This window comes from Leptidea sinapis, chromosome 1 (assembly GCF_905404315.1).
Source record: "Leptidea sinapis chromosome 1, ilLepSina1.1, whole genome shotgun sequence".
Taxonomy (NCBI): domain Eukaryota; kingdom Metazoa; phylum Arthropoda; class Insecta; order Lepidoptera; family Pieridae; genus Leptidea; species Leptidea sinapis.
In genome coordinates this window covers 27,569,490-27,584,181 of record NC_066265.1, presented here as the reverse complement: position 1 = coordinate 27,584,181, position 14,692 = coordinate 27,569,490, and the positions used below count along the sequence as shown (strand labels likewise).

The following is a 14,692-nucleotide window of genomic DNA, read 5'->3' as shown; positions in this document are numbered from 1 at the left end:
ACGAGTGCAGTACACGGTATTACATGAATGGGTTTGTGTTTGTACTTAAATTTAAGTAAAACTGTAAAATACTTTTTATGTGTAAAATAAATAAAAAAAATTGCAATTACAAGCTTAACATAATTCTATATACAAGCTTCCACATATAGAAAGAAATTTGTCTTGCCTAGTCTAACTATAGATTTGGAATAAAACACTTATACATACACAGATTTAAAGATAGTTACACTAAACTAGCCTAGAGATTTCGTAAAATCTTTAGCGAACGCTATTGTCATGCTTTTTATACTACCACTAAAAAGATCAAATTGGCTATCAAAATTATACATATTGAACAGTTTGGTGACGCGTGGTATGTAACTGTTAATTCTATGTATTGAGAATGACTGGTAGGTACGTAAAGTGAACGAGTACGAAAAAGATACATAATTTACATATTTATTTCATGCACTGGAAACTTTTCCTTTTATTCACTATGTGGGAAATTCAAATACTGTTTTTTCCTTATTGTTATGCATACGATACTGTTATCGCGTCCGGGTGCATAAAGTTTTTATCAGCAGAAGTCTGTACTGAAACGAATTCACAAAATTTTGTATGGGAATTTTGAAAGGAGAAATATTATAATATTCCTTCCCTATGATTTAGCGAAGGGGTCAATAGCTGGTCTATGCGTCATGATTGTAATAGAGCGCTATTTGGGCTGACTAGTCGATCCAGTGATCATTAACTTAATATAGGAAATAAAAAGTATAACTTTATATAAATAATAATAATATAATATAATATAATATTAACACACTTTTACACAAATTATCTTGCCCCAAACTAGGCATAGCTTGTAATATGGGTACAAGACAACGATATATTTAATACAATATACTTATTTAAACATACATATAAACATCCATGACTCGGAAACAAACATCCATATGTTCATCATACAAATGTTTGCACCTACCGGGATTCGAACCCGGGACTTCTGGTTCAGTAGGCAGGGTCACTAACCACTCGGCTATATGGGTTTCCAGAACTCCTTAAAATATTTCATGTATTGTTACTATCTTTAGACAATAACTTTATTTACAATTAGTATAGGTTAATAGTAAGTAAGTATATCTTTAATTATTTACTTACTTATTAAGGCACTTACTGTAATCATAATTTTATTTTGAAACATAATTATATCTTTTTAATTTTATAATTTTAATGGATATCTACAGAGAAAACAACTTTAGCGTGATACTAAGAGATATTGTAGAAATCAGCTGTTAAACTGGCAGACGAGTTCTGGAGGAGTCAGAAACAAGTCTGTTTAATTTTTAAGAAGAAAAGAATTTATTGCTATGATATTTGTAAAGCAGCCGGAGAAAATAAAATAGTATTTTGAAATATATACTCTGGTAATTACATAAAACTGCAGAATAATTAATTTAAAAAAATCAATTTCCAAATGTCTGTATTTAATATTAAAATATTTACAAAATTACCTATAATCTTCTTATAATACCAATTCACAATTAAGCCTTATATATGTAGGTCTCAGAAACTTATTTCTACAACCCTATCTACGTGTTGAGGGATAAAACTTTATTATGCTTAAAACGAATACGTCATATGGTTTGTGAGGAAAAATGCAGGAAACTGGGAAAACCTGGCTATTTGCTATCAAATAATTATTAATTCTATCCCCAGCAAGACATTATATACCCTACGTCATCACATCTCCTGTCCTCGCCCCTCTTCTCTCTCCTCTTCTCGCCTCACACTTCACACCGCTACACCAGCGCCTCCTCTCTAACACCCGCTGCTCAGTTCACTTCAGTCGTTACAATGTGTTTGTATCGTCCTAATTCAACCCAGGCAAATCACCAAGTGGGCCACACTTTGGCCTTAAGCATCGCTTCCCTTATTAAGACCAAAGGGAAACAAACATCTCATGAAATAGCATCATTTCAGTTTCAAAAGAAGTTAATAGTAAAGTCAAAAATATAATAGAAGACTTTGAGAAATAATGACTCTATCACTTATCCACAGGGAACGAAGTTTACGTAACGACTCCATTTATTAAATTACCTAAGCCTCAATGTTAAATAAAAGCGTCCAGAAATCCATTGTTGATGTTTGAGTTGGAGCTTAATGCAGTCTACAGATGAACGACTCAAACTCTATTTCAGTGTCAGAAACGTATGTAAAAAACTGAAAAAAAAGACTGGTTGTGAAATAGGGAATCGAAGCTCATAAAGTTTATACGATACTAAGATTGAAAAAAATTCTGTTACATGGTGTAATGTGGTAATCTTTATAAAACTTACAATCATCAATAAATAAAAAAGAATTCTTTTGAAATTACTACCTTTGATAATTTATTGAATTAGGCGTTATTTTGCGGAAATCCATAATAATTAAAATGATGTGAGCCCACTTGAGTGTAAATTCCGCTAAGATTTGTCTTCAATCAATTTAACATGGGTTTCGCCTATACAGTAGGCATCCTCAGGAGTTGTTAAATCTCCAAATTCTGGCACGAGGCTGAATTGAATGAGCCGGTAACCGCTGCTTTATACTCTCCTATCATGATTTGGCACACTGTGATTGGCCAGCTGTTGTGACGTATTATTCCCGGAAGAGATGCGTAACAATGGTGAAGAGACCAAATTTGTAAACATGTTATTTTTGTGTTTTATTATTTCTAATTGGTCCAACAAATTTACACGGAATCCTTTATCACAGTTATGTAGAATTTTAATTCTTTTGTTTCCAAGTGAGTAACCGGAGTCAGTTAAATGTTTCGCGCCAGAATTAGGCTAGTCAACATTTCCTGTGGATGCCTAATGTAAAGGCGAAACACGTGTTGAATTGATTAAAGACGTATCTTAGCGGAATTTACACTTGAGAAGGCTCACAACATTTGAATGACTATCTGTTTTACGTACTATTGGTCTAGAGGTTTTTAAAGTGACTCGATGTCAACGAGGCATTTAGAGACGATCATGTTCTAAAACGTACTGGAAGACGCAGTGCTAGATTATGGGTGCCACAAAGGCGCCTATTTTTGCCGTGGAGCAGTAATGTGTAAGCATTACTGTTTTGGTCTGAAGGGTGCCGTAGTTAGTGAAATTACTGGGCAAATGAAACTTAACATCTTATGTCTCAAGGTGACGAGCGCAGTTGTAGTGCCGCTCAGAATTTTTGGGGTTTTTCAAGAATCCTGAGCGGCACTGCACAGTAATGTGCAGGGCGTATCAATTACCATCGGCTGAACGAACTGCTCGTCTCGTCCCTTATTTTCATAAAAAAAAAAACTTGTAGTCCAAGGGATTCATATCTGGATAAGAATAAGGCCAGATATAAGATCTTACAAGAAGCATGGGTAGTTTGTGCCTTGTAACAGGTGCACAGTCTTTCTGGAAAGTTCAAAGAATATTTTTTAATAAGCGAATTGATAAGAGTTTACCTCCTCCTCTAAAGAAACAAATAAGTATCGAGTCCTTTAAAAAAAATACCGTTTTGCTCTACTAAAAAAGCAACATGCTGCGGAGAAATTGAACCACTTCCACTGGAAATATCTTTCTCTAAAAGATTTTTTCTGCGTACGGACGTAAACACACGCTCACACTCATGCACATACCTAAACACACACATATATACACACACACACTTACATACACTTGCAAGGGTAATCAGATCCCCACCAGATCATCCACTCCCGCTCAACACCTTAGGGAGGAGGGGATGGCTGAAAAACAGCGCTGCATGGAAACATAAATCCATGATTCCATGTCAGGTGAAGCTGAGCCTTGTACTTTTGCCTTTTCTTTCATCGCGTATCCTAATTGTTTATTTTATATTTGTAATGATTTGTATGGCAATAAAGAATTTATTATTATTATTATTATGAACTAATAGAAAAGAGAAAATAGTGATTAATAAGTAATAATTGACTAACAAGACAATCAAAGAAGCAGTAACATTCGCTGAGTCAAACAAATTTTATTTAACTTTATGCATAATAGGACTTTATTAAAAACAAAATACCAATGAATTTGTATATTAAGAAATGAGTTACGTTAATTTTATATTCTGTTTTAATGTACCAGCTTTTATTATAATTAAAGTAAATGTCGAAATCTTTCTCGATATTGAAAGTCATAACAGAAGATGGTTGGTATAGGTATATATCTAGCAGAAATACATTAAAAACAACAAAAGCTTCGCTGGCAAAAAAGCAAAAAGCCTTCTTATCACGCTAAAAGTCTTGAGTCAAATATTCATTCAAGAGAACGATTTAACAATACCGAAATGGAAAAGATATTCGACACGGTTTAATTGCGTCATTCAGAATGTTTAATTCTGTTATATTTCCAGCTTTTTGATATAAAAAGCTTGCAATATTTAAATTGAGTTTTTTATTTTGAATATGAACGCCAGTTTTTTATTTAATCCTTTACGTTCTGGATTTTTTTACCATCAAAAGAGGTTTCATTTATTTGATTAACTTACTGAAGTGTAGTCTACTTATAGTTAATAGAAAAAAAATTGCACATACTTTTTAGCACAATTTCAGCCACAAATTTTGAAGTGAAACTCGCTAATGATGACGTATATACGTAACACACGGTGTATTTTCAATCCCCAATGTCTCGTAAGAAAACGTATATTTTATACGAAGATTAGAAGAAAACCTTTAAATTGAATGATATATAAACAAAATGTTATGTTTTTAAAGTGATAACCCTCACTTATGGGAGGGATTAATACACAAATAAAATTTGATAAACAAAATTTTATGAACGATGCGGGATTCGAACCCACGTCCTCCGGCGTTCCGTGCCGGTGCTCTAACCCACTGAGCTAACCGGTCGAGCACCGCCTCTTTATAAAATCGAGGTCGAGGGTTCGAATCCCGCATCGTTCATAAAATTTTGTTCATCAAATTTTATTTGTGAATGATATATTATAGAAAAAGTAATTTAACAATAACAATAATTTTACAATAATATTTGACTTTTGATAGAAATATTATTTAAGTGCTAAATTGTGTATTTGGTTAACACTGTTAAACTTGTAAGTTATTTTTTTTTTTCGCTTTACCTGTTAAATGGGATTTTGCTACTCAGAGTCTTTTGGTTCAATAATACAGGATGTTTTTTTTTTTTTTGAAAAATAATTGGGGTCGATTTCCGTCAACAGTTTAAGAAATTATAAAAAAAAAAAACTAAATATGCAGTTTTGTTAAATCGAGGGCATGACTCCTTTACGACTTTCCTCTAAGTCTTGTAGTTTCCGACTTAGCCATCACCGCCCTTTTCAAAAAACCACCCTGTACATAATATTTTTTTACACGAAAAAGCAAGAAAATTAAGATAGTCAATAATATTAGTATCGAAACCATTACCTATGTTTGAATCATTTATCATTAGAGTGAACTGCATAATAGTGTTCTGTGGTGATCAGTGAACAGAAAGCAAGACAATAAAATATAAATTTTCAGGCGATATTAAAAGAATTAAAATGTACATTATGTGATAAAAGGCTAGAAAAGGATTATTATACAAAGAAAGTGAATTTTAGCATGAGATGGCAACTAGTTAATAGTTGGGACGTTAAGGGTGTTATAAATAATATGCATAAAAACAGCAAAATCACCTTTCTAGGGCGCAAGTCCTTTTTAAGGCTCGTCATAGTAATGCTGTTATATCTAAGTTATAATATTTCTAAGGAGTTATAAATTCCTTGATATATACTTGTGACTTATGTTCAATTCATTTTTTTTATGAAAATTAGGGCCGAGACGAGCAGGACGTTCAGCTGATGGTAATTGATACGCCCTTTACATTGCAGTGCCGCTCAGGATTATTGAAAAACTCAAAAATTCTGAGAGGCACTACAATTACGCTCGTCACCTTGAGATATAAGATGTCTAATCCCATTTGCCCAGTAATTTCACTAGCTATGGCACCATTCAGCCCCAAACACAGTAATGCTTACACATTACTGCTTCAAGGCAGAAATAGAATACCGGTACCAACCTCAATGAGAGCTGTAATTTAGTGCCACAGGATATTGACTCGATTATTAAGGGCACATAAGATCAAAATTTGTAGCCATTACTTTACCTTATCTCCGTCCTACAGGATCACTTTCTTCCTTGTACACATAGTCTTAACTGCTTTGATAATAATTTAAATAATTGACTACTGTCAACTGTCATTAAATTAATTAACAGACTATAAAAGATTTTTTTTTTAATTTTTAAACTTTACCTGTGTAAATTACGACAAGCCGTCAAAATGCGGCCAGCCGTAAAAATTATCTGTAGCAGTCGATATAAAAATTCTTTTTTGTATTACGTAAATGTATTTTCCCGAAATCGAAAAAAAATGCCTCCCGAAGGTATCGTAATAGTGAATTCATACATAAATATTTGACTTATATAATCAGTAGCCGTTACCGCCCCCTCTCAGACAGTGAGTCTGTTGTCTATGGTAATTCTTTATGTATTTTACTTCTACAGGAAACCATCTGCAATACATTTTGCCATAACAAAAAAAGAAAACAGAATAGATAATTATTGCTGCGCATCCACGTATAGTGAGTAAAAGGTAATAATAATCATAAAAATAAGTAAAGAAAATTAATTAAAACACGTAAATTATTGAACTAATAACCGTGGTAATTAACAGCGTAACTCATCTTCAGTTATTCAGCATAATAACGATGCTCGGTTGAGGTCCGCAGGAAAGTTAGATGTACTTTGAATTTATGCTTACTTTGAACTACTACGGTGATGAAATTTTGAAAAAAAAAGCATGATTTATTATACTTATTTGCTAAAAAGAGTGACTGAAGATATCCAACTGCAAACCAGTAAAACTTGGAACTAAAATTAAAAGATATTTATTATTATCACTGCCTTAAAATTCGTTTTTACACGCTTTTTATTAGCTTAACCTGTATGTATGTTTATTTGTAACCGGCTCATTTGGGAGCTATTTTGACCCACTTTAAACGGCCAGATTTCGTTCAAACTTCGCAGATGTATCGAGTACTAATGACAAAACATTAATGTAAAATAATATTCAATTTTTCAATTTGCAAAATAAGATTTTTGATAATTTATATAATTTTTTCATTTATCGTCGTTAGGGCAGGAATTGATTTCCATTTCAAATTTCAAGAAAAGCGCATGTTTTAGTATTTTTAGGCGACTTTTATTTTACTATTATCACCCGTTTATCAACATTGATTGATAAAACTCTTATATTTTTTATGGAATAGGAGGACAAACGAGCGTACGGTCACCTGGTTTTAAGTGATCACCGCCGCCCACAATCTCTTGAAACACCAGAGGAATCACAGGAGCGTTGCCGGCCTTTAAGGAAGTTGTACGCGCTTTAATAGCTTATAATATCAATCATAATAATCAACACGATTCTTGATCCTGCTTAGAAAGGCTTTAATAATATCTTATATATAAAATTCTCGTGTCGCGGTGTTTGTTACCAAACTCCTCCGAAACGGCTAAATAATCGGTTTGAAAATTTTTGTGTATATCGGGTAGGTCTGAGAATGGGCCAACATCTAAATGATAAGGGTGACCCTAAAGTATGAAAATGTTAGGTAGGTAAATTATATTTTTTTCATTTTTTTGACAATTGATTCAGCATTAAAAAATACATACAAATTCAAATTTTTACCCATCAACGATCAACACCTATTTTTGTATCGCGATTTTAATATTATTCTATTCCATCCACATATACGCAATAGAATTGCAAGATGGCAATTGAATATAATGATTATTGTAGTACGATAAATTTTATGTGCAGCTGATTCTCAGACCTACCAAATATATCGTATATTTGGTAGGTCTGAGAATCAGCTGCATCTATTTTTTATATCCCAAAAATTTTATTTTTTTTATTTTTTTATTACTGTATATGGCAATACAACGTTTGCTGGGTCAGCTAGAAGATAAATGTAATAGTTGTTGTAATTTTAATACAGTTACAAAATATTTATATGTAAAAGACTTTCCCCCAATTCTGTCATGGAATTTTTGATCTACAAGAAATTATAACAATTACGGTATAATAATCATAGGAAGGTATAACTAAACAAAAAATGGAGAAAAACAGCTCAAAAGAGGTGATGGGAAAAGTTATAGGATTGTAAACCAGTTTGCTTTTATTTGCTTTACCAAAAGTAGAAAGGTTTTTGAATCCGAAAAATAATTTAATGGCAAGAGTTGTAAGCTCGAGTGTCATTCTCAACATCAAAATTATACTTCGTAACTCTCAACTGGAGTGTTTAATTTTTATATTTTATCTTTGCAACTCTGTTTTCCGTAAATTTGAAATTGGCTCAAGTGCGCTTGCCAATGTTGAATATAGAGTAAACAGTAGAAGCTATATAATAATAATAATATTAGTGTTTAATAACAATCTTTAGATAGTTTTAGATTTACATTTAGTTTGCAGTAGACACCGGCACAGATTGTCTTACTTTCGCATAGGCCTGTCCTAGGTTCTTCCAGTGTCTTCGATCATTATCTGCTTCACGTCATACCAGCGGCATCTTTTAAATCGTCGCACCATCTACGACTCGGCCTCCTCTGTCTTTTTCCTTCTCTAGGATATCATTCTGTTACTATTTTGGCCAATTTTTCTTGTTTGTTTCGTATTAGGTGTCCTGCCCATTGCCATTTGAGTTTACTAATGGTTTGGATACATCTGCAACGTTTGTCTTTTTTCGTATTTCTTTTAAGTGTTTTCTATCACTTTTCTTAATCCTTAGTGTACTTCTTTCTATGTTATGTTGAAATGTTTTTAGTGTGTTGAGATTTTCGTTGTTTAGTCCCCATGTTTGACAACCATACGTCATAGCATCGGAGTATGCAGGTGTTGTAAACAATACTTTTAAGTTTTGTTGTAATGACGGGTTTTTCATAATCTCTGTTAGGGACCAGTAAGGTTTCAATGCTATATTTATTCTGTTTTGTATTTTCTTTGAGCATCATCCCGTTTATTCGTACGCTAAATACAATATTATTGTGATTAAAATCATTCTATTAAATTTTTCCCACTGTGGCTTCTGTGAAAGATATACCATCACGATATGTCCAATGTAACGTTTAAGTAGACAACCAAGTAACGGTAATGTTCGGTGCTAAGATTGATGAAAATTTTGTTTTCTTATTATAGCTGAGACCAATATACAGGCTGTTAAACTTTAAACGACATGCACAGATAAAATTACTTAAACTATTAAATATAAATACTGAGTGATATTTACAACTTAGTATTTTTTAAATATGTTTAATTAAAATATTTACATAAATTGGTGAATATTAGGACGAAAGAGATTTTACGGAGTTCGGAGGAGAATTTCAGGACATATAAATTCGTACGAAGAAGAATGTATTTCAGAGCAGAAAAAGTACTAAATTCATTCAAAACATTAATTTTCATCTTGTGACAAAAAAAAGAAATTATAATTATATTCAGAAAAATATTATGATATTTTTAACTATAAAAAACTACGCTACCAATAAAACTATGACATTTCACCGTTATTTTGTTTGCGTGTGAAATTTTGAATGTTTAATCTGTATGTTAAGGCGCGGTCATAGCTCAATACACAAAAATTGGTTTCTTAGTCGATTACAACATAACGCAATGAAAATATTCCGACGCAAAAAATACAGTGCACAAAGAAGGACTCCAAATTTTTTTTTAATTGAATAGAATATTTATATATAATTTGAAACATCCAATAAAAAAATTGGTAGTTGCTTCCCAAAAATAAACTTTTGAGTCAAAAATCTCCGAATTTTCAGCTATAACAACATTCTTTTTTTTAAAGAATTTTATAGAATTAGTACTTTCCTAAAACTGAAACCGAAAAATTTTTCAATTTAATATGTATATTTTGAATAAACAAAAGAAAATCAGTAAAATAAATGCCCATTTGCAGCTTAGCCACAAGATAAAAACAAATATTGTAGGGTTGGTTGTAGCGTTTACAATCCTAGTCTGTCCGTGCCTTAAGGCGAAGAGTAAGCAGAAAACACGCAAACATGGTGTTTTTAGACAAGTTTTGTGGTGAAAGTATAGCATTTCGAGCTATGAACACTACTTAATCCTGTTACACATATCCTTAAGTCTTATAAGTAGGTTGCTAATGCTTGCTATTGGTTATAGTTAAAACTGCCGAGCCTTTTTGGACTACCACTTTTCTTTGAAGTTAAACAAGTTTTTTAGCATGGCGTGACGCATTTTTTTGGTACTTGTCTCAGAAAAGTTATTCTTATATCTTGTACTTTTTTGTGTAGGTTAATTTATTTATTAGTAGTGAATAACGAGGATTGTAAGCATATAAACTGTTTTCCACGCAAGAATTTTGAAAATATTGGCTTTGGAACATTGATGGCGGGCCGGCAGCCGCGAACTCATATCGCTCAAGGTTGCTGGCATTTAGTGTCGCCTTAGGTAGAAATACTTAGGCTGAGATCTATAGAACTTACTTAGACTTTGCTCAGACTTAATACTTAGCTCAATGCGATAAAATATCAAATTGACATTTGCATTGGGCTGTCTGAGCTTAATCTCAGTTTAATTTCAGCGGTCAAATGACAATAAAAATGAAATCAAAGATTATGCTAAGCTTCTACTCAGCTAAGTGTTACGTAAGTAAAGACTGAGCAAAAGTCTAAGTACACGCTATAAATCTCAGACTTAGAGACACTAATTTACTATGAATATGTGTGTTGACTTACAACACAAACATTATATAAAAAGCTTTTAAGATATACTCGATGTGACCACGGAGTTCAAACAAGTAAAATATATTTTAATACGTCATTAATATAGAATTAATATAAATTTTTTCGAGTGTCGATTTATTCTTTCGCAAAGTAATTCGTTAATATTAACAACATTTCTTTACGATCGCATGCTTATAAATAATTAACAGAAGCTAACATAGTCAACTTAATAACTCAGCTATTGCTAGCAAGAAAATCTTGCTTCTAAAGTATTACATAAAAGTTTTCCCTTTTTTGTCTTTTCGTAGAATATCGTGTTTCAACCTAATAAAAAGCTTATGTTATAATTATTAGGTACTTGGACTCGATCAACTAGAAAATCTTAATTTTTTAATGGCAAAGGTTATACAATGAGTTCTTATAAAGGACTATAGCCGTTCGACTCGTATTTGTTTTTATTCGATATTCATCGAAGCAGCATTTTACTTCTTTAACATTTTTGAAGAACAGTCCTTCATTCGAAGTTTTTTTGTAAATAAGTCTTTCAACATACGTGATATATATAGGTCGTAGATCCGATCAACAAAAGCTCCTAAAAACTGAAATATGAATTTGAAAAGTGATTTTCAATTTTTGTGACCCAATTAATTCGTTACGCCACTCATATTTCGGGAAATAAAAATTATGGCAGCATTTGGTATTTTCTCTCCAATTAGTAGTCTCAGAATATCTCGTTTTTCTATGTATTCAATAAAAGTATGCAAATATTATTTTTTTGTTTTGGAATAGAATAGAAAGACTATGCGGTTTAACTACTCGTAATGATAATTATATTATGATCACCACCACCCATTATGTCTTGCAATACGAGAGTGGAGCAGTAAAAATTCTTTTATTATTCTTCTTCGTTCACTGCTGGCACCGCTGATCTGTATAAATATCACTGAACAAGCTGTACCATATGTTTGACAGCAAATTTTTTGTGCCTACTTGAAGCGCCACTCGGGAGCGTTCAGAGAACTAATTTTGATGTACAATACAAATGGCTGCGAGAGAAGCGTACAGTACTCTGAAGTATTTTTGCATTTTGATTTAATTTATTTCGTTTTCCGTGTTATTTATACTTCTTGAATCGCCGTAATGAAGTACACAATGTTTTTTGTAAATAGTTTCCCACCATCTATCGATGTTTGTTTTGCTGAGGTTGTCAACACTAGTTTTAGCACCGCAGACTGTCCCTATCGTCAACAGCGCCAAAATGGCGGATATCAAACAGGCACAAAAGCACTTTGACAGCTGTGGTAAATAATAGAGGCCGGTCGCTAGCAGTCAAACTTTAATTTAAATACCCTCACAAGTCAAACTTTATCAGGATTTGTCAAAAATGTTTATTTTGCGTTTCTGTTTTCTGTTTACCTGGGTTCCAAGCACTCAATAATAATTTTAAAACCCTTTTCTCTATTTACATTAAATTAATAGCGAAAGAAGGACATGAGTAAATTAAATGGTACTAAACTTTGCAACAATGGCTCTAAAAATTCATCTAATTTCATATTTCACATAAAATCACCATTCAAGCCACGTTATAGGGCTACCACATTATGTAGTTTGTATATTATTATGTCTAGTGAACAGCAGTGAAAGCTAAAACCAGGGTTGGGTTTGTGCATTATGTTATTTATGAATTAATATTATTATGTTTTTTGATATTTCGACGTGTCCACACAGTCGCTCTATTTTATGTGGAATTCATCACTGATTGTGTTGAATCAAGGATGAATTTAGTAGGTACTTATAAGTTATAACAATATATTTCGCAACTAGGGAAGGAAATAGGCCAAAATTTGAGATGGCGTTGTTCCTTCCCGTGTTGATATTACGATTTCTAACCATATGTGTGTCGGAAAGAATGCAGTTATGTTTTTTGGGAGAGAAGTAGCAGTTGTGTCATAACAATACGTCAACAGATTCATAGGTCCGAACAGTGCCACATCTCTCCCGGAAAACTAGGTAAAAAAGCGTACTTGTCACGGAGGTGTGGGAAAAAAGGTCTTTAAGTAACTCATAAAAGCATTGTAAAACAGGCTTTTCTTTTTTCATTTTTTATGGAAACAACAAGCCTACTGGTCAACTGATGGTGGGTGGTCACAGCCATCTAGAGGAATTGTCATCCAGTTTTCAGAATGACTGGTTATAAATTCGAACATAATGACAAAAAACATGCGTTATATGTAATTATAATAGATTTATAATCTGACTAATTAAATCTATAAGTTTAGCGTTACTCGGAATCAGATCGAACAAAATGTATCAAATCTATTACTGGAGGTGAAAAATTGTTCTAACTAAGTCTCACCGTAGAAAACACATATTTTATCAGATTTAGCACCGAGAAATTTTTATAATTTTTGTAAGTCTTGGCCTATCTCGGGTGTAGCAAGAGAGCAAGGTGCGACGGTGATCTGAGAGTCTACATTACGGATGAATTTTGTGCTCGACCGACGGTCAACGCTGACGTCGATCAAGCGTAGCTAGAATAAAAGATATTATGAACGCATACAATCCAGCGTTGATAAATCGCTACGCGCGAATCTTCGGTCCAGTGTACGTCGGTCCGCTAAAGCGCAATGGCGATAATATACACGCGCAATTATGTTTGCTGTCAGCTGAGCTCTAAACACAACATGGTTAGCGCATACGGATACGCGCCACACTGACCGTCTGACGGTCGTTCGAACTCTAAATGCAGCCTTAAATGAATGCCTATGAAGTGTGATTAAAGCTGTTATTTAATAATTTGTTACAGGTGTACGAGGTCTTCATAACTTAGAAATAAATGTGCCGAATGCAGTGCTAGTAGGTGAGACAGTCACTCTGGAATGCACGTGGCAATTAGAAGAAGAAGAAGCCCTATACAGCGTTAAATGGTACAGGGGGAGAGAAGAATTCTATAGATACATACCAAAGGAACTGCCGCACACGAGAGTTTTTCCACTTCCTGGAATCGAAGTTGATGTAAGTAATCAAATATTTACTGTATTCGTAGAATAGAAACGGTAGCAAAAATAATCTGGTTGGATTTTAAAACGTCATCGTATCCCAATATTATTAAGGCTGTTATAAAAATGTCCCTTAAGGCAAAAATATGTCGAAAGGTCCCTTCCAAAGGGACTTTTGGCGTTGCAGTTGTAGAGCGCTCACTACGCAGTGCACTCACTGGCTTACAAGTCAGTTGTTTGGGATAGGTTGCGGTCCATTTAAGCATTTTACAATTTTTTTGGGTTTGTTTGTATAAAAACCTCCTCCGAAACGGCTAAAACTATTTATAAGAAATTTTGTGTGCATATCGGATAGATTTGAGAATCAGCCAACATCTATTTTTCATACCCCTAAATGATAAGGGTGACCCCACTCTTAAATGCCTTTTTTTTATTTTTGTCATTTTTTTATTATTTATCTTACTTCTAACTTCAAACTCTTACCCTTCCACGTTCAGCCACTATCACGATTTTTATATTATTCTGTTCCATCCACAGATTCGCAATAGGGTTGCAAGATGGCAATCGAATACAATAATCGTAGTACGATTAATTTTATGCACGATATATTTGATAGGTATGAGAATCAATCGTCATCTGTATTTTATACCCAAAAATTTTAATTATTGAATTCTTCAGGGTCAGCTAGTAATCATTATTTTAAGTGAAACCATTTCTATTTCAAATACTAAAATAAATAATTTAAACAATCTGGTCTAGACAATCACGATGTAACTTAATGTATTTCCATTGTGTGGAGGTGTACAAGGGACGGAGCTGAGTCCGTTATGTTTAATATTTCAGTGTCATATTGTGTAACACGACAATGCTAAGCTACAGGATAATCAATCAACCAGACTTTTCTCATGCGACCTATTTAGTGCAT

General features: G+C 33.2%; 1 protein-coding gene across 1 annotated transcript in view; it reads left to right on the top strand.

Annotated features, from left to right (window-relative positions):
• The window catches only part of LOC126969718 (uncharacterized), a 54,573-nt gene that overhangs the window by 22,223 nt on the left and 17,658 nt on the right, over positions 1 to 14,692 (top strand). The window contains exon 3 of the mRNA XM_050815273.1: positions 13,575 to 13,783. Coding sequence (XP_050671230.1) covers positions 13,575 to 13,783 — 209 coding nt within the window. The remainder of the gene's footprint in view (positions 1 to 13,574; positions 13,784 to 14,692) is intronic.